The 20,395-nt window shown below is 47.1% G+C and overlaps 1 protein-coding gene across 2 annotated transcripts in view; it reads left to right on the forward strand.

The window, feature by feature from the left end:
* LOC111160917 (FERM, ARH/RhoGEF and pleckstrin domain protein 2) overlaps positions 1-20,395 on the forward strand; it is a 97,033-nt gene that overhangs the window by 35,954 nt on the left and 40,684 nt on the right. For both annotated transcript variants that reach the window (XM_022524702.1, XM_022525490.1), the window contains exons 2-8: positions 198-302; positions 1,256-1,298; positions 2,415-2,493; positions 4,511-4,608; positions 5,884-5,998; positions 11,649-11,796; positions 19,366-19,461. In XM_022524702.1, the coding sequence (XP_022380410.1) occupies positions 198-302; positions 1,256-1,298; positions 2,415-2,493; positions 4,511-4,608; positions 5,884-5,998; positions 11,649-11,796; positions 19,366-19,461 (684 nt within the window). The remainder of the gene's footprint in view (positions 1-197; positions 303-1,255; positions 1,299-2,414; positions 2,494-4,510; positions 4,609-5,883; positions 5,999-11,648; positions 11,797-19,365; positions 19,462-20,395) is intronic.

Genomic DNA, 20,395 nt, shown 5'->3' on the forward strand with positions numbered 1-20,395 from the left:
AGTTTCTGAGCACAAAGAGCCTTGGGCTCTTCTATTTGCTTTGTGATGGTTTGTAAGCCTTACAGAAGGTAGAGTGAAGCCAGGAGTTCAGTAGGATGGAGTATAACATGGGGGAGGCCAGGTCACAGCATGGCGTTTCACACACCTGTCAAAGGAAGGCCCTCACCCTCCTGTGTTCCCCTCCCTGCCCCTCACAGCCTAAGCGCGACGGCCAGATGTTGCTGACTCAGGTATGGAGGCGCTTGAACCTGACGGAGTGTGATTACTTCGGGCTCGAGTTTCAGCACCCCCGGTCCTACTGGGTATGTGTCCTTGCCTTATTCTTGCAGATGGGCTCTCAGGGAATTAGGGGTGCTGACTGTGCACGTGACCGCAGAGAGCTCTTGAGGACCTGCTGCAGTGATAGGCAATATCCTCTGTCACGTTGCTGTTACCAGCTGTACTGTGCAGACTCAGACTGTGATTACCTTTTAGCTAAGCCAAGTTCCCATTCTCCTTAAATTTCTTCTCCCCACCAGTACGTGTGCCTAGGAAATCCAGAACAACCGCTTAGACATCTGCATGATAATCATTTTGAGCAAACTTCTATTAAATCCATTGGTTATCCCTCATGTGACATGATAGATGAACCTTGAAAAGTGTGGAACTTTAATATTTACAGGTAGAACTATTTTAAAGAAACCATAATTGGGCCCCTGGGGGCTCAGTCCATTAAGTGTCCGACTCTTGATTTCAGCTCAAGTCTTGATTTCATGGTTGTGAGTTCAAGCCCCTCATTGGGTTCCTTGCTGGGTGTGGAGTCTACTAAAAAAAAAAAAAAGAAAGAAACAAGAAACCAAACTCAGCCTATTCAGGAAGCATGTCAGCATTACAGAGCTCTGCCCACTCCTTCATGCAGTGGCACTCTTGTCCATTAGTTGTTTACAGGTGCACTTTGTACCAAAGATTTGTTTGGCCTTAACAGATGCCCCCCCCCCCAAAATAATGGTTGGTAACCATGCTGTGCGTAGCTACAACAGTGTGCACGTGACAGAGTGCAGGGTTTCCGGCCTGTGTGGCATCTCGTCCTCCTCCCACACTTTTCGAAGCAGGCGCTCCTGTGCCCCTCCTGGGTGTTCTGTCAGGATTTGACTGGTGTACGAGCCAGAGCCTTAAATATGTCTCCTAGTTAGAAACAGTTCTGTATTTTGGAACATTGTTATTAAATAGAGAAATTGTTGAATGGGTTTGATCTCTTTTCTTAAATCCTTTTTAGATTTGGCTGGAACCTATGAAGCCCATCATTAGGCAAGTACGAAGTAAGTCATTTTTAAAAACTCTTTAAAATTCTGTTCATTTAAGATGGTTTTTTTCTTGACTCTTCACATTGTATGTTCAGATATTCACTGTCAGCACCCTGGGGAGCAGTGGGCTGATCACCAACAGCACGTGAACTTGGAGGTCATTGTGCTGCTTAGTCTCAGCCTGTGGCAGCTGTGGACAATCAGTGGTTCTCAACTGCAGCGGTGACAGGATATGCTCTTGGATGGGTCACTTTAATTTTTGGCCAGTATGCAGAAATAAGTATGCAGTTTCTCCCCCCAAGTCATAAAAGGCATTAAGGTTCTTTTTTAATTAGCTTCTTAATTTTTTTAACAGTTTTTAAAAGTTTATTTTTTGTGGTTTTATTTTTTTTGAGTATAGTTGACACACAATTTAATTACATTTTTAATAAAATAGTTTATACTGTTTTGTAATTATAAACATTATTTTAGTTAGTCTCCGCTAAATTTTAAAATTTGGGATGCATAGTAATGCCTCTTAGTTACAGGGTGCTCTCCCAGGGTCCAGATTCACCTGCAGTCTGGTCCCATGTGAGAGAGAAGGATGAGTGCCAGTAGCTTCATTAGTCACTGGTGACCTAAGGCCATTTAGGTCATTGTGGCCCTGTAGCACAACACCTTCTCTTTTCTGCTTGGTGAAAATTACATAGCTGTGTTATTATAAAATTTCAGTAAAGCTAAGATGCTCAGATAAGCTAACACCTTCTGCTTTTTCTTTCCTGCAATCAGGTTGTTCTGGTTCAGTGTAATGAGTGATGACATTTTTCTTTCACTAAGTTTATAAAGATTTCAAAAAATAGTGGGATTGACTTTACTTGTGAAGTTTAATATATTTCCTTACAGGGACGTCTGGGTGGCTCACTTAGTGAAGGTCTGCCTTTGGCTCAGGTCGTGATCCCAGGACTCTGGGATGGAGCCTGGCATCAGGCTTCTTGCTCAGCAGGGAGTCTGCTTCTCCCTTTCCTTCTGCCTGCCCCTCCTCCTGCTTATGCACTCTCGAGCTCGCTTGTGCTCTCTCTCTCTCTCTCTGACAAATACATAAAATCTTAAAAAAAATTTCTTTTTTTTTTAAATAACTGTTTCTTTTTACAGGGCCAAAGAACGCGTTGCTTCGTCTAGCGGTGAAATTTTTCCCACCTGATCCGGGTCAGTTGCAGGAAGAATATACAAGGTGCAGTAGCCCCTTCTGAAACACCGCTGTCGCCGGCAGGGTCTAGAATTCACCTGTGTCTCCTGTGGCACCTGGCTCATCAGGGGCTCAGGATCTCTGTGTTCCCAGAATGAATGAAGCTACAACACACATAGAAGCTGTGACCCACATGTAGCATTAAAAGAAGCAGTTAACCCTTGCACAAACACAAATGCCAGCAGAGCTTAGAAAAGGGTTTATGGTAAAATTTGGGGATGAAGATGGGGGTTTTGTGTTAGTGTACTGTGAAAGTGATAGTCTCCAGCTGAGCATAGGTTTGTGCCCGTGTGTGGGTTCTCAGGAGTCTCACCCATCATAAATGTACAAAGTACACTCGGCTAGGAGAAGTCTTTATGAATTTATGGAGCAGAAATAGTTGAGGTGATTTCTTTTATGGCAGAAGTAACTGAAAGAAAATGTTTACAGTTGTTTCATCTTGGTAACAGATTATGGAAGCTTTTTTCCTTGTGTTTTATGTACCAACTCAAAACCCAAGATCAGATGTAAGATAAAAGAGAGCTAGGATATCATTGTAGTAGTAACAACCCTTCTGACTAAACATGGATTTCTGCCTGAACCATAGGCATCTTATGAACCTCTCCTTGGAACATTTTTATAGAGCCTTGTAACATCACAAAATCACAGACTGTCAGCCTCAGGGAAATGTTGGGATCCCATTATTCCAGCCCCTCATTTGATGGGTAACAAGACTGAACCCCAAGAACAGCAAAAAGTGTTTTTAAGAGTGAACACAGAGCTCACCTTCATAGTGTATTACATACCTGACATTTACCAAACGTCTTCTTTGAGGGAATAACTTAAATATATATATATACCTGGAAAGTAACAAGGAATAGGAAGTGTTACCTAATTCTGGGTCCTGGGGCCAAGGTATGTTTATTCAGAAGTTCCTTTTTTTCTATTTATAAGAAAAAATTACTATTCATGATAAAAGAAGAGAAACTTCACAGTAAAGCTATGTAGAAAGTGAATGTAGTCCTTGCTCTCTGCCCACGGCACTGTCCCCAGAAGTAGTACCACTTGAGGTGTGCCTTCCAGATGGGTTCATAGGATATACAAGTGGACCTGGGTCTTTAAAAACAATACTTTACAAAGCGGTATCACTGCACGCAGAGTACTTTAGGTTGGTTGTTTCTTGTTTTGTTTTCTACTCACATGTAGTGTTCCATGGATGTCTTTCCACAGCGGTGCGAGTGGCTACAGTCTGTGTTATTGAACTCTTTTCCTATCTGTGCAATTAGATGATTTCCAGTGTTTCTTTGCTGTATCACTGCAAGTAAACAGCCTTGCCCACATATCTTTGTAAACTCTGGAAAATATATCTCCAGGAAAGTTTCATAAAGGTGACACTGCTAAGTTCAAGGGTAGGCACATTTAAATTGTAAACTCACTCTCAAGTATAAATTCCAATAAGGAGACAGTTTGTCTTGCATTGTACTTCCACCTCCAGGAATAGTACCTGGACTGTAATACTTGCTCAGCAATTATTTGTTGATGGAATAAATGAATATATGAATACATTCAAATTGTCTTCTCTAGTTACATTCTTATCATTCAGGAGTGCCTGTTTCTCTGATTCTAGCCAAGACCAAATATCTTCAATCTGTCTACAGCTCTTAGAGCTGCATTTAAAGCCATATCTTAATTGGATATTTCTCCTCTTTCACAGCAGAATTGTTGAGCGCAGTTTTGTATGTGTAACTGAAGTAATGAGAACTTGTGAGCTTCCCCTTAAAGGTGTGGTATGTTTGGAAGGCAAGCGTCTGAGAGCTCCTGTTTGTGCAGTCTGCTGCACGTGACCCCGTCCACTGAGCCGCCACCTGCGAAGGGCCTCCTGTCACTTTGCCTTCGCTCACAGTCTGCTCTGATGTCCCTGGTCGCTGCTGTTTCCTGGGGCTCTGTGCTCTCCTGTGATGCAGACATGGGGGTACACACCAGAGCCTTCAGAGTTGACATCTGTGCTGTTTTGAACTCCTAGATACCTGTTTGCCTTGCAACTTAAGAGGGACCTCCTGGAGGAGCGTCTGCCCTGCACAGACACCACGGCCGCCCTCCTGGCATCCCACCTTCTGCAGGGTGAGTATCTCCCTGCCCTGGGCGAAGGCACCAGCCACGTCCAAGGTCTGAAATGCACAGCGCTCTTGACCACTGGCACCTGAAGCACCTTAAGGTTCATGAGTGTGAGGAAGACCGGGCCTTTAATTTGCCCATTTCCTCTGATAAGCTGGAGATTAACATCTACGAAGTGGAGGTTCTTGAGGCAGTCCCCACCCAGAAATAGAGGCTCAAGGCCAAGATCTGCAGCCACACAGGGTCTTTGGAAATGTCTCTCTTTTGTGCCTTCTTGCATTTTCCCATCAGTGTTCAGTCTGGGAGCCAAATGGCAGCCCTGACCCTCAGCACCCCTGGAAAGAGACCTCTCTGGCATGAACGTCACAGCCCCTCTGGTGACATGTTAGGTATCAAACCCTGAGAAGAAAGAACACATTTCTCAGTATGTCACACAGAGCAAGGGATGGCTCAGAAGAACAGGGAGAATTACGGCGTAGGAAGAGGTTCCGAAAGCAGCCTGTGCCTTGCTGGAGCTTTATGGAGCCCTCAGCTGACAGAGGAGGAAGAGGGAAGCACACTGCTGCTAGGCTGGAGTTCCGCCTGGTGCAGAATAATGTGTCTGAAAGTTTGAGCCCAGGACTTCCCGTCCCGTTGTGAGGTGGGTGCTGTGCCGCTGGGTGCGAGTGTCCTGGTCCCTGGCCTGCTGGGCACTGTGCGTGCACCTTGCTGTGAATTTGAGGCTGTCTCAAAACAAAACAAAAAAAAAAGCAGCTCATTTAAGGTAATTGGGCTTAACTATGATTCTTGAAACATGAGTAGCCTCAAGACTCATGAAATTAGAAAGAGACATTGTTCCTCAAGAATTTGAGAGGCTCTGAGGGAAAAAATGATTTAAAACACATTGTCCTGAAACAAATAAAATGAGAAAAATAAGATAACATACTCCTGGTCACAACAGTCTTGAGACTGCAGGTGGATAAAGGGTGGCTTTAAGACACAACAAACTGCCCAGGCTAGACTGGTGGTTCAGCATAGGCCTCCTTGGGGTCACTCACCAGCATCTTTATTCTTCAAAACTCAGGAAGAAACTTGTTTACCTGCCTTCCTATTTGCCTTTAATAGCTTAAGATATGTGGAAAAGTAAAATACAAGATCCTGTTTATTTGAGGGATATATTCTTTTACTACAGATTTAGGATAATTTTTTTTCTACTTTTAATTCATGCATTTGCATGTACAAATGCTTGTATTTTTCTTTATTTGAAAGTAAGAATCATTGTCTGTTACTGTCTCATTTCAGCGGAAATAGGAGATTATGATGAAACCCTGGACCGAGAGCACCTCAAAGCCAATGAGTACCTGCCCAGTCAGGAGCATTCTCTTGAGAAGATTCTAGAATTCCACCGGAAGCACACGTGAGTCCATCAGAGCTGACTGCTGGCCCCCTGTCACCACATTGCATGACAAACTAGCGTTTTTACATAACAGAAGCCACCACTGAGGCTTCTGCAAGCCTGACCAGAGTCACTTCTGCTGCCTGGGGGCCACTGCTGGGGGGAGGCTGGAATGGAGTCCACACCCTGACAAGAGTGACCAGAGGGCAGGGCATCAGGGGCAACTGCATGTGAGCATTCTTACGGAGTGTTGTGTGAGATGTGTGTGGTAAGCCTGTCGAGCGTCTGTGGGCCCTCCTACGAGGTGGGGTAGGGCTGGCAGATGCGGGCATCACAGATCCACCCTGTGAGTGACTTCATTTAGGTTTCTCGACGCTGGTGTGCTTTTTGAGAGTAAAGAGGTGCAGGTAGGGGCCATGAGAAGGGAGGGCCAGGGCCAAGGGCCTGGGGGAGGTGGTTGTCATCTTGAACCCACCAAAGGGAAAGTGGACAGGAGAGGGGCCGATGGCTTGGTCTTGCCCTTGAGAAGAGGCCTGTTGATGTGCGGGTTTATTTTGGTCAGATAAGCCTTGTGGGGAAAGCTCCACAGGGATCCCTTTCAACTTTTCATCAAAGGTTTGGGTGCCAGCTGTCTGTCAGTCCCTACTGTCTACACCGGGGGAGGGGGTAGCTTGAACAGCAGACCAAGATCCTCACCCTGGAGGACTTTGTATTACCCCCCAAGACTGTATGCTTCTTGTGCATTTTGCCACTCACAGTTCTTAGGGAGTGAGTGCCTTTTGTGTGCCCGCCATTGGGGCAGCCTTGGGCTGCGCAGGTGTATGTATGTTAGGGAATGTGAGCTACAGAACAGAGAGCCTCCTTCACTGTGAGGAGAAGGGTGAGTGGCTGGGCTGCTGGGGCAGGCAGGCATCTTTGAGGAATTAGCCACATCAGGTTGCTGAGGGGCATTCAGGCAGAGGCAGCAGCTTGGAAGGGCAGGAGGAGGCTCTCGGACTCAGCCTGCCACCCACTGTTCCACCTGAAGTTCTGCTTTAAGTGGGGCGAGTAACAGTGCCTGCTGCTGACAGGAGGCTATGTGTGACCCTCCTCTCGTGGCAAGACTGAGTGTAGGCACCGGCCTGATCTTGGATGTCACAGTTTGGGGCATCTCTTAGTGTCAAAGTTCAGCACACCCGGGCAGAGAAGCAAGGGGCCATCTCCCAGTGCCAGTCTGAGTCCCATGCCCGTCCCAGAGGAGACGGTGACCCATTCAGGATTTATTCCTAGAGTGGGGGTGGGGCGCTGCACTGGCGCCAGCAGGGAGATGGGTCCGGGTTGTAGGCAGAGTGTTGTCAGCATTTGAGCAGACAGGCTGCGCAGGTCACCTAGGAGCGGGAGGGGAGAGGCAGATGGAGAAGTGAACAGAACCTAGGACAGACCCTAAAGCCTGGCCATGGGAGGGTGAGTGAGGAAGGGGCACCACCAGAGGCCCTGAGAATGGGCAGCGAGTGAGGCAGGGAGAGAGCCTCGGACACCAAGGGTCAGCGTGTCAGGAAAGGGCACAGCCCCTCAGGCAGGGTCTCAGCACCAGGCCCAGCGAGTGTGGATGCAAGTGTGCCTGTGAGGTGAGGTTCAGAGTGAAGGCCAGGCTCACACTGGAAGTGAGGTGATGGGATGGTGAAGGTCTGTGAGCAGTCACTCTTGAGAGCCACCTGGCCATGAGCAAAGACGCCCCAAGGAGGGCACTTGTGCACATGTGTGTGTGCCCCTGTGCTTGTGTGTCTGTGTGTTTGCACACATGTGCTCATGTGCCCGCAGTGTGTGTGTATATGTGCATGTGTATCAGCGTGTCAGGTGTGTGTCTTAAGGTGACTGCCTTAAAAACTTGTGAAAGGGGAACCTGGGGGGCTCAGCTGGTGAAGCCTCTGCCTTCAGCTCAGGTCATTATCCTAAGGTCTGGGATCAAGCCCCACATCAGGCTCCTTGCTGAGCTTCTCCCTCTGCATGCTATCCTCCCTGCTTGTGTGCTCGCTCTCCCACTTTGATTGATAGATAAATGTATATATTTATATATATACTTGTGAAAGCCAGTTAAGAAATCGGGTGATGTGTTTCATTAGAGGACTAAAACTGGGCTCTTTCCATGGGAGGAAAGAGCATGGGAGCTCTGCTGTCACTCTCTGGGCTCTCATGATTCTTTTTATTCCCCCGCTAAAGATTTTTTTTTAAGGGATGAACAATTTCTTTCTTTCTTTTTTTTTTTTTTTAAGATTTGTTTATTTACTTACTTACCTACTTACTTACTTGTCAGAGAGCTTGAAGAGAAAGAGGCACAAGTAGGAAGAGCAGCAGGCAGAGGGAGAAGCAGGCTCCCCACTGGGCAGGGAGCCCAATGTGGGGCTTGATCCCGGGACCCTGGGATCATGACCTGAGCTGAAGGCAGAGGCTTAACCGACTGAGCCACCCAGGCACCCCAAGATTTTAATTTTTAAGTGATCTCTGCAAGCCCCCAGATCGAGTCACATGCTCGCATTGACGGAGCCAAGCAGGGGCCCTCTCATGGTTCTGATGTGTTGACTTAATCTTCCAGTCATCAGATACTTGTACTTCTTTTCCTTAAATCATTTTTTGTGGTGGGTTCTTAAATATAATGTGGTACCTTCATTTTAACCAAGATAAACAAAATTTTTAAGATTTTATCTATTTACTTGTTAGAGAATGAGAACAAGGTGGGGGGAAGTGGCAGAGGGAGAAGCAGACTCTCCACTGAGCCAGGAGCGATGCGGGGCTCAATCCCAGGCCCTAGGGTCATGACCTGAGCTGAAGGCAGATGCTTGACTGCCTGAGTTACCCATGCGTTCCCTGACCAAGATAAATTTCTTACCTAGTATATAACATCTTCCTTGGCCTACCGGAAACACACTTCAGTAATCACTGAATAAGATATTGAAGGAATTTTTTTTTTTTTTTTTTAATCACAGTTCTTTTGGATCTTTGAGAGTGAAGTAAAAGGTTTGGAAGCTGGTGTCTTAGTCCTTCGGGGCTGCTGTAACTGAGCGCCCCAGGCTGGGTGGCTTGTAGCCCACAGACCTTGATTTCTCACAGTTCTGGAGGCTAGAAGTCCAACATTTAGGCCCTGGTGGATTCGGTGGTGCTGAGGACCTGCTTCCTGTTTCATAAATGGCATTTCTTGCTCTGTCCTCACAGGGTGGAAGGGGCTGGGCGCTCCCTGGAGCCTCTGTTTTGAGGCCACTAATATTCAGGAGTCCTCTACACGGGTCCCTCCCAAAGACTCCTCTCCAAATACTCTCATATTGGGGGTTTGGCTGCAGCCTAGGATTTGGAGGACACAGACATTGATTCACCCTGTAACATTCCACCCCCCCCACAATTCATGTTCATGCACAATATATTCATTCCATCCTAATAGCCTGAATGTCCCCACTGCTCCTGCACCAACTCAAAAACTCTCCCAGGCCCACAGCCTCTCCTGAATCTCATCTTGATGAGGATTGGCTGGAAGTCCAGCTAGGGTTCTGCCTGAGGCCAAGTCTCCTCCAGCTGTGGACCTGTGAAAACAGAATACTATGCTGGGGACAGCATGGGATTGGCACTCCCCTCCAAAGGGAGAAATTGGAACAAAGGGAAGGGTAACAGGTCTCAGGCAAGCCCAACAGCTAGCAGGACAAATGACGTTAGACCTTAAGGCTCAGGAATAATCCTCTTTGGCTCAGTGCTCTGCCCTCCAGGCAGCCCTGGCCTTGGAGACCTGGTGGAGGCTGTGGGGCCCTCAACCCCCGCCCTCTTCGCCACCGCCTGTGATGGGAGGGGCAGCCTTGACCTGAATTGCCTTTGGGGTCCTTCTCCCACTGTCCTGACTTCTCTCCATACTGATCTCCTCAGCCATTTAGCTACACCCTTAGTGTCCTCATTTTCTGCAGTATGCATAGGCGAATATTTTCCTGGTCTCAAAGTTCTGTTTCTTCTCTGTCCCCCACTTCCATCTCTCAGGCACTTCCCTCTTGTGCTTTCCTGGCAGCAGTCAGAGCAGCCCAGCCGCACCTTCCCGACTTGGCATAGAGATCTCTTCAGCTAAACTTCCAGTTCCATTGCTGGCCAGTTCTGCCCTCCACAGAACACTAGGATATAAATATAATTCAGCCAAATTTTGTGCCACTTGATAAAAAAGGATCACCTTCTCTTCTGTTTCTAATACTGTGTACTCCTCACTTCCTTCTGAGACCTCACCAGAATAGCCTTTCCCGTCCTTATATCTACCCAATTCTGTTCACAAAGGCTTAGAGCTTCTCTGAGAAGAAAGGCTTTCTCTGCTCTCTTTTCCTTCTGAGTCCTCACCAGACTCTCCCTTAGCCTCCCTGATTCTAGCTTCACCTCAGAACTCCCCCAGCCTCTACCTGGCACCCCGCTCCAAAGCTGTGGCAGTGGTCACTAGAAGCATTAGGGATGAGCAAATCTTGGGGTGCCTGGCTGGCTCAGTCAGTAGAGCATACAGCTCTTAATCTCAGGGTCGTAAATTCAAGCCCCACATAGAGCATGGAGCCTACTAAAAATTAAAAAAAATTAGAAAGTAATAAGCAGATCTTCCCCATTAGGACACCTTAGAAAACAGTTGTCACACACACAGTGTTTCTTAGTGATGATTTATTAAATGTAAGCTGATAGGGTGTCCGTAACAAACTCAAAGAATGGAAATTTTAGCCCAAGAATAGAAACCGTGGGAATAGCATAACCCAGACAGTCGTGTTGTTCCTTAAAGATCCAAAAACTCAGGGGCCTCTGGGTAGTGCATTCGGTTAAGCTTTGGATTCTTGGTGCTGGCTCAGATCCTGATCTCAGGGTCTTGAGATCAAACACTGCCATTCCCCCATCCCCCTCAGTGCTTGCTCAGCAGGGAGTCTGCTTAAGATTCTCTCTCCTTCTCCCTGCTGTGCTCTTTCTCTCTCTCAAATAAAAAAATCTTAAAAAAAAAAAAAAATCCCAAAGCTCAGACATTTGGAAGTAAGAGGAAGGGTTGTTGATAGAGAGCCCCACATGTAGGACGTAGGCCTTGAGTGGGGGTCCTCTGAGTAGGACCCTCTCCCCTTGGCCCAGCTGTGCTTTGTGTGAACAGCCCCCTTCTGGAGCCTGGTCCATGTGACACGGGTCATGGGCTCTTCCCTGGAAGCATGACTGGACTGGGAACTTGAGAAACATTTCTATTCAGTGTCATAATTTTATCCTTATAAAAGTATATTCTAATGGTTAGAATTGTACATTATGAAAATGTTTTGGAAAAGTATTGAAATGGGTTGAATGAGATCCTGATGTTATCTTTGGTGTTTCCTGCATTTAGTAGTTGTCTCTGTGTATAATGTTTGCATGGGACTGTGTCAGTATTTAGGGCAAAGTATAATGCTGAGCATCTAGTGGATACAAAAACCATGCTGCCCGTCAGGAAATGGAGTACAGGCTAAAAGGAAACAGACAATTTCTTTGGTCTGTGTGTGTGGTATGCTGCATTTCCGTGGGTCAGTAAACTTAAAGGGACCAGTCTGCTCTGAAACAAAGCCTCCAGCCTTGGTTTGTTTTATTGTGTTTTGTCTTCCTAATCAATTCTGTTGTATGTTTTGGCTTTTTGAGAAATGAAGTTGCTTCAGTGCTGTGACCGTGCCATCCTTTATTACTCTAGGGGCCAGACGCCTGCTGAGTCGGATTTCCAGGTGCTCGAAATTGCCCGGAAGTTGGAAATGTATGGCATCAGATTTCACACGGCTTCTGACAGGGAGGGGGCCAGAATTAACCTGGCTGTTTCCCACATGGGTGTCCTCGTGTTCCAGGTAGGGAGGGTGGGGATGCACTCTGACTCGATAGGGCGTGAACACGTGCTGGTAAAATTTTGTTCTGATGTGTACGATCTTGGACGTGGAGGAGGAGCCTTGCATATCTTCTGATCCCACCTCTCACCCCGTGGAGCAAATGTTTCCTTGTCTTTCTCTCCTCACTGTCACAGAGCTCTCTGGCCCCTGGGGCACCCCATCACATGCCACCTCTGATGTTGACCTGAAGGTCATCCCCATAGAATCTTCTGTGGAAACACTGGCTCCTCTGTGCAGAGCCATCTCCAGGCCTCAGGTGTGGACCTGCGCAGGTCTGGACGTGATGCACTGGGGGGTGTCTGCGGTCGTCATTTCAGGACATAAAGCTAGAGCAGAGCGGAAACAGTCAGAGGCTATGGTGCGTGATAACCATCAGTACAATCGTGAACCTTTGTGTTGGTGGTGTATGCAGAGGCAGATGGTTCCATAAAGGGCCACTGAGCTCTGCCCGCAGTGAAGCACGTGTATGCTGGGGTTTGTGGTGGGGAAGCGTCTGTGAGTGACTGCTAGAGCACAGGCCCTCCAAGGCCTGGAGATGCTGGAAGGGCTGCCCACGTCCTCTGCCCCAGGCCCCAAGGCCCACTTGCTGCTGCGATCTGCCCTCTAGGGAGCCCTCTGGTCCAGCTAAAGCTGTGGGCCTCCAGTTGCACGTGGACATCCTGCCAAGGCCTGCTCAGCCCTGACCGCCATGGGGGGTACATCCTGGGCATCCAGGGCCTGCGTTAGCCGCTCCTTCCCCTGTGGGCTTTTTTTTTTTTTTTTTTTTTTAATATTTTACTTAACAGACAGAGATCACAGGTAGGCAGAGAAGCAGGCAGAGAGAGAGGAAGGGAAGCAGGCTCCCTGCCGAGCAGAGAGCCCGACGCAAGGCTCGATCCCAGGACCCTGAGATCATGACCTGAGCCAAAGGCAGAGACTTTAACCCCCTGAGCCACCCAGGCGCCCCCCCCCCCCCCCCGTGGGCTTTTTTTAAGCTATGGTAATCTAGGATGGCTCAGCTGATCCAGACCCCCATAGTCAAGCCACACTTGTTCTCTTTTTCTTTTCCTTTCATTTTTAACCTAGCCATCAAGTTTTCAATTTCCTATTAGGGGGAAAAAAAAAATCTTACTTTGTCAACAGAATGTTAATTGTGTTCTATCATATACTGAGTGATTGGTGGAGACGGTACCAGGCTCACTGTGTGAGGTGATGGACCCAGGGCCTCCCACAGCTGCTGGCTCACATGACAGTTTCTGTATCATGCAGACATGAAAGTCACACGTCCATCCCAATCGAGTTCAGGTGATTTTTCCAGAAAAGGATAATTTGTAACTGGAAGAAGTTAAAAGCAGGGATCAGAGACTTCATATTAAACACGTTAGATGCTATTCATTATTATTCCCTCAAACCCCCACCAGAATGACAATGAAGGAGTTGGGTTTTTTTGTTTTGTTTTGTTTTGTTTTGTTTTTTTTAAAGATTTTTTTATTTATTCATTTGACAGATAGAGATCACAAGTAGGTAGAGAGACAGGCAGAGAGAGAGGAGGAAGCAGGCTCCCCGCTGAGCAGAGAGCCCGACGCGGGGCTCGATCCCAGGACCCCGGGATCATGACCCGAGCCGAAGGCAGAGGCTTTAACCCACTGAGCCACCCAGGTGCCCCGGGTTTTTTGTTTTGTTTTAAATTTAAACTAGTAAGAACAAAGACTGGAAAAGGAAATCAAATGCCAGCGATGTTTTAGAAGTTGGGAAATGGGCAGATGAGTGGGAGCAGTGCAGAGTAGTGGGAAGGGAGTGGGAGGTCAGACTCCTGTGTCCGCAGGAGTTTAGGGGGTACCTTGGTGGGCCCCGGGCAGGCTGGGGCTGGTAACAGCCTGGCTGCATCTGTGGGAGGAGCAGGTACAGCCGCAGCCCCTCCCTGTACTGGGAGAGGGCAAGGGCCTCCCTCTCCGGGGTCTGGCTCAGAAGGCAGAGGACAATACGAGGTGAGCCTCCAAGTGGATGTTTAAGGGAAAGCCTGTACTCCGTGGTGCCACAGGCCTCCCCGTCTCTGCTCCCCTGGAATGGTGGACAGGCTAACATCTCAGAGACAGGAGACTGATGTCCAATAAGTCCACATGGCCTTCTGGGAGCCCTGCAGGTGTTGACACAGGGGCATCCCGTGGTAACAGGCCTGGCTCCCTACCCCCGCCTCCCCCCAACAAAGAGCCTCCAGCCAGCATTTCAGAGCCTTCTGTTTTAAAGACTTTCATTCGGGAATAACTTCCGAACTTACAGAAAAGCTGTAAGAATTAGAACACAGCGAGCCCTCATGTGCCCTGACCCTGGATTTCACCCACAACAGCATTTTACACATTCGCTTTGTGGTTTGTGTTTCCCCCAGCACGCTTCCTCACCCCCACTCCATGTACACGCACAGCCACGCATGAACATGCGCGCACATATAACTCTTCAGAAGCATTTGAGAATGGGCTGCAGACTCCTGAACCCTTGACCACTGAAGGCATATATTTGTAATCCTGGAACACTGCCTGACCGTTGTCACTGAGGCAGCTGATGTGCTGGTCGTTCTCCGGGCTTGTCAGCCAGCCAGTTGATGTCCTCACAGTGCTTATCCCTACAGGACAGGGCCCAGACATGGCATTTAGCTGTTGCATCTGCTGTGTCCTTGAAGCTAGAGCATTCCTTTTCTTCATCTTTCAGGACATTGACAGTGTTGAGCACGGTCCTTTTTATTTTTAATAGGACGTTCTCCATTTTTGGTTTGTCATTTGTTTTCCTGGGATGAGGTTCAGGGGACATATTCCCACTACCCAGGTGGTCACGTTCTTGACAGAAAGTCACAACTGAGACACCGTCCCGCCTCACTGGTGGTGTGAATCTTGATCTCTGCTTTCTAGTTCTTAATTACTAGTCTTGATTACTTGTTATTAACTTTAGTTAATAGTTACTGGTTATTGTAGTTACTAGTTTTTCTCTTTAAACCAGTAAGCAGTCCATGGAGAGACAACCTTAAGACCATGCAGTTACTCTGTCCCTCGCCAGATGGACCCTAGATTTCGCAGGTGACCAGATGGTCACAGACTCTTACAGTCCTGGGGTCTCACTTTTAAACTCAGGCAGATAACCAAGGATCACCAGAAATTTAAGGAAATCCTCTCTCTTGAAGAACAGATACCAGATTAGTGTTGAGAAGAAACAGAGCCTGTGCCAGGAACGGGATGAGAACCCCTGTAGAATCCTCAGCAAGCACGCCATCTTCTATCTGTCTCATGGGCAAGATGCAGAAAAGTCGCTTTACACTGTGTCATGCTCATGAGGAGTAGGACTCAGATATGAAAGATTTTTGTCTTGTAATTTTATATTTTTATATTTTAGCCTTATTTGTAATAGTAAAATATTGATAACTGATCATCAGGAGGCTGGTTCATCCATATTATGGACTATCAGGCAACTGCACAAAGAACATGTCGTGATACATGGGACATTGAGATGCACTGTTGTGTGGAGCAAAGATGAAAGTGTGTATGGTTTGCTACTGCTTGTGAGGAGGAGTGGGAGAATGACACACTCTCTACACCATACAAAGTAAACAGGTGGCATTAATAGCCGCTGGGAAGGGAAGGCAGCTGCAGGCTTTGGGAGCAGGTGATAAGGGGCTTCTCCCTGCAGACTCATCCTGCTGAGGTTTTGAACCTTGCTGATGTATTACTGCCTTATGTTTCCTGGGAAGCCTCACAGAAGAGAAAATTGCCTCTGAAACACAAGCAGTCTGTAGTCATAGGGACACACGGAGAGCAGGAGTGCGTGCAGATCTAGAAATGCGGTAGCAGAAAGGACCGTACTGCAGAGTGTGAGGCTTTCTGGAACTGAAGTTGAGGAAATCTCCACAGAGCATATAGAGGATTCATGATGCAGGAGGCAAGTGACAATTCAGAGAATAGCACAAAAGGCCCAGCATTCCAGCACCCAGGAGACCTAGAGGCCACAGCCCAGAGCAGCAGAGAAAACTGTTACAGAAATCACGTGAGAAATGTGTCCAGAGCATAAGGCACCATTGTCCATATTGGAAGTGCCTACACGTTCCTGCTATGGCCGATGAGTGAAGATCACCCACAGGGCACACCAGCATGAAGTGTCAGAACGCAGGGGAGACCGGAGAGCTCCGAGAAGGAGAAGGAAGGAACGGTGGGGGTAGCACTGGAGGCTACACGACAATAGGGCAGGCAGTGGTGTGGAACGTGAAAGAAAATCATTTCCCACCCAGGATCCTCTGCCCATCCAATGTGACTTCTGTGCAGAGGAAATAAAAACATTTTCCAGATACACAGTTTTTCTAAAGTTTGACTGCTGAGCACTTTTTAAAGCACGTGACAGAGGAGAGAACAGACCAGGAATGGCAGCGGATGGGCTGCACATCAGAAGCTGCCCAGGGAGCACCCATTAGCATGCGTGCAGCATGGAGAGAATTGTTTCCTGGATCAGACCACACTGAAGAGTTTTAAACTCTGCGGGGATGAGGCCCCTGGGTGGCACGGTCAGTTGAGCATCCGACTCTTGATTTCAGCTCAGGTCCTGATCTCAAGAGTTGTGAGCTCGGGCACCACGTCAGGCTCTGCTCAGTGCAGAGCTTGCTTGGGGCTCTCTCTCTCCATCTCCCTCTGCCCCTCCCATTTGTGCTCTCTCTCTCGCTCGCTCTAAAAAATAATTTAAAAAAAAATTCTGCAGGGAGAGTTTGAGCTGAATTAGAAAACTGAGTAAATGAAAAGAGGCACTTAGTATCTCAGGGAGAATTAAAGTAAAGGAGCAAAATAGAGTTACGATTCACCATGGCTCAGTCTGTGAGAAGTACTCTCATGATCAGTAAATAAAAACCAATTTAAAATTTGGCCACCGCAGAGTGGGTATGGAGGGCTCAGGGGGCCAGGTCTCCAGCAGGAGGGCCCTGAATGGCTGGGTCTTGTCTCAAGCCTTCCTAGACATTTATAATTGTGCCATGGATTATTGGATAAAAATTAAAATGAAAGCAGTAGCTCTGAGTGTTTATAGCCAGCTGCTCAGTTTTAAAAGTTGAAACTTTTAAAGTTGAACACTCTAGTTGTGATCGGGTTTTGTTTCTTCTTTGGACTTCTGATAGTGGTTAAAACTCTGGAATATCACTTTTTTTTTTTTTTTTTTTTTTTTTTGACCGAAAGTAAGTGGAAAGGTGAGCAGGCAGGCAGCACCCGTGTGTGAGACCTCTCTCACCTGGTCTGTGTCTGTCTTGGGGGGCACACCGTCTCTGCCTTGCCTACAGCCCCTGCCCAGGCACATAAACCATGTCTGGGGTTAAAAATGGTGGGGGGTGGTGAGGAGTAAGGGCGCAGGAGGGAGGCTTCTGTTTTCTTTTGTTGATGTTCTATATTTGGGTTATTTTTATTTTGTTTGCTTGCATTTTTTGAGAACATAGTTGAAAATGTGAGCAGAAATTAGAGTAATTAGTGTTTGCACGTATTTAAAAATACGGGATGCTTCTGTTCTCATGGAGACCCGAACATTTCTATCGGGACTTTCAGGACACCTCTTTTTTTTTTTTTTTTTTAAGATTTTATTTATTTATTTATTTGACAGAGAGATAGAGATCACAAGTAGGCAGAGAGGTGGCAGAGAGAGGGGGAAGCAGGCTCCCCGCCGAGCAGCAAGCCCGATGTGGGGCTCCATCCCAGGGCCCTGAGACCATGACCCAAGCCGAAGGTAGAGGCTTAACCCACTAAGCCACCCAGGTGCCCCTTCAGGACACCTCTTAACTTAGGAATTGTTTTCATGGAGATGTAAATTACTGATGATAAAGTTTACCACTTTCCAATATACATTCGTGTCTTCTTAGTGTGTTTACAGAATCGTGCAGCCATCACCATGTGTAATCCAGAGTGATTTTAATCACCCACTCTGCGCACCCTCACCGCCACTGAGCTGTGCCCTGTCTCAGGCTCTTCTCCTCCTGGGCTCTGCACCTAAACCAGGTCCTCACGCCTGGCTTCTTCCCTTGTTTTCAGAACAGGTCCATGTGGTGGCATCCCCCTTTAAGGTTGAAGTTTTTGGAGTTTCTGAAGGAAGACTTCATTCCCTATCTTGCTGTCCCCATCTCAAGTTTGCAGAGAAGAGTAAATGATCATGATGGTCAAGAGTAGAGGGGAGAATACCAGGAAGGTATCTCAGAACATTGAATTTTTATTCTGAAACAATGCAAAGCTTACAGAAAAGTTACAGGAACAGTACAAAGAACTTACTCACCTGAGACGTCCATCCAGATTTCACCAGTTGCCTAATCTTATTTGTTGCAAGAGATCCAATCTAAGGTCAAGCACGGCGCCCTGTCTGGAACATTCTTCCTTCTTTCCCTGATTCTTATGATTACAGGCCAGTCATTCTGTGGAATTACTACAATATAGGCTTGTTGGATACTTGCTGATGATCAGACCCTAGTCTAGCTTCTCGGTTAAATCATTAAAATGACCATGTTCCTGGTATGGCTGCAAGGTGGCCCATGGTGCCATCTGTCCCATTGCTGGCGGTGTCAACATTGAACACTTGGTCAGATGGCATTTGACAAGCTGGTCTACTGCAAAGTTACTTTTTGTCCTTCGTAACTAATAAGCCTTTTGTGGAAAGAGAGTTTGAGGCCATGTAGATGTCTCTAACCTCACCCACTCACCTGGTTGGATTACTCTGATGGCTGGCAAGTGGTGACTCATTTACTGCCATTTTTTGTGCTCCTGGAAGGGTTTTTGTCTGCATTTACTTACTTCGTATCACTGTGGACTCATGGATTTGTATTATACTCACATCACAATTTGAATTATAACAGTTCGGGTTATACTCTGACACTTGATAATCTGCTGCTGTCACTATCCATTTTGATCTGTGACTTGTCCCACACTGATCCTTGGACATCCTCCAAGCAGGCACTTGTGTCCGGTGGGCCTGCCCCATCCCATTGAGCACTTGTGTACTTTCTTAGACAACAGATATTCCAGGGTCAATTGGAGCTTTGCCCACTACACCCTGAAGACCCCAGAGCCCTGGCCTTTCCAGTGGAGTATCATATCTAGAACCCAAGACCCACAGCACTCAGTGTGCCCGTCGCTGCTCTGAGTGTCAGGAGCTCATGCCACCAGCTCCCTCTCCAGGGCAGCAGCCCCCAGCATCCTCTCTCCTACAGCAAGAATCCTGGCTCTGCTCCCACCCCGGCCCTTCCACCACCATCACTCCTCATGACCACCCTTTTTGCAGGGGTGGGCTTCAAGGAGTGTTCAGTATTGGCATTGATAAAAGATAATTTGTAAGAAAGCCTTACCAAAGAAATCAAGTGACTCTTCTAAAACGAGTAAATTCTTATATTTAGTATTGACGTTTTAATTCGGAGTCATTCCAGATACAAAATGTCGAGTACATTGCTGTGCTATCTGGCAAGGTTGTGATTTAAACATTCTCTATTTCATGAAAAGTTGTGTATGTGTGTCTGTGTGGATTACAAATGTGTCTGAGTGTCCATCTCTTGAATTTTAGGGCACCACCAAAATTAACACTTTCAACTGGTCCAGGGTCCGAAAACTCAGCTTTAAGAGGAAAAGGTTTCTCATCAAACTGCACCCAGAGGTCCGTGTAAGTATGATTTTAAGCACTTTCTGAATTACAAGAGAATTTATTCTCCTGGAACGTTGACTTGTTAATTATTTTATGAATCACTTCCGCATCATGCACACAAGAATTTAGGGAGGGGATTTAGAATTGGGGTGTGGAAGGGCTTTGGGTAATCTGCTCAGGTGGTCTTCTAATGAGCGTGGGTCAGTGTCCCGAAGGGGCTGCTCACACCACTCATCACAGGGCCGGCTTTCAGATTCAGCAGGTCTAGGGTAAGAGAGAAAAGCTGCCAGGGGCTGCTGAGAACAGTCGGTTGGCTGCAGCGTCTTTGTTCTCCAGGTCAGGAGGCTGAGACGTGAGGTATTTAACTGTGATCTGCAGTCTTACAGCAGATTAGCCTTAGAGCTTCTGTCCAGAGTAAGGGACGTTCCCAGGATCGTCATGGATCCAGAAATTGACCTTTTGCTAGCTCTGATGGAGAAGCCTTGATTTTCAGAAAATAAATACTCCTTCCTTTTTGAGACTATCAGTCATAAAATAATAATTACATGTGAATTTACTGAAATGTATAAAGTACTTGTCTATACAGTCTGATAGGAAAAATCCGATACTTGCAATTCGACAGTGTCCATGGTGGTGTAGTCCCAGTACACAGAGGAGGGTAGGGACCGAGAGTGGACTGGCCGTGCCACTGCAGGAGGCTGACAAGGCTATCTCTGCACAGATATGCTGGGAGTGCTGGGCCGAGGGGTCATCCCTCAGCTTCTGAAGGGCACTCAGTCCGCTAGGCTTTGGTCAAACAGCAGGTGCGCGTGTCACACACATATTTCCTTCCTGGAGAAGTATGAAAGAGCAGCTGGTTTCTTATTCAAGTATCTGTTGTAGGAATGAAAGGGAAGTCTAAGGAATACTAAAAACATGCACAAAATGCAGGTAAAGGGCTGCTTTTTTCTGT

Source organism: Enhydra lutris, unplaced genomic scaffold (assembly GCF_002288905.1).
Source record: "Enhydra lutris kenyoni isolate GAN:26980312 unplaced genomic scaffold, ASM228890v2 scaffoldscaffold1, whole genome shotgun sequence".
In the NCBI taxonomy this organism is placed as follows: domain Eukaryota; kingdom Metazoa; phylum Chordata; class Mammalia; order Carnivora; family Mustelidae; genus Enhydra; species Enhydra lutris.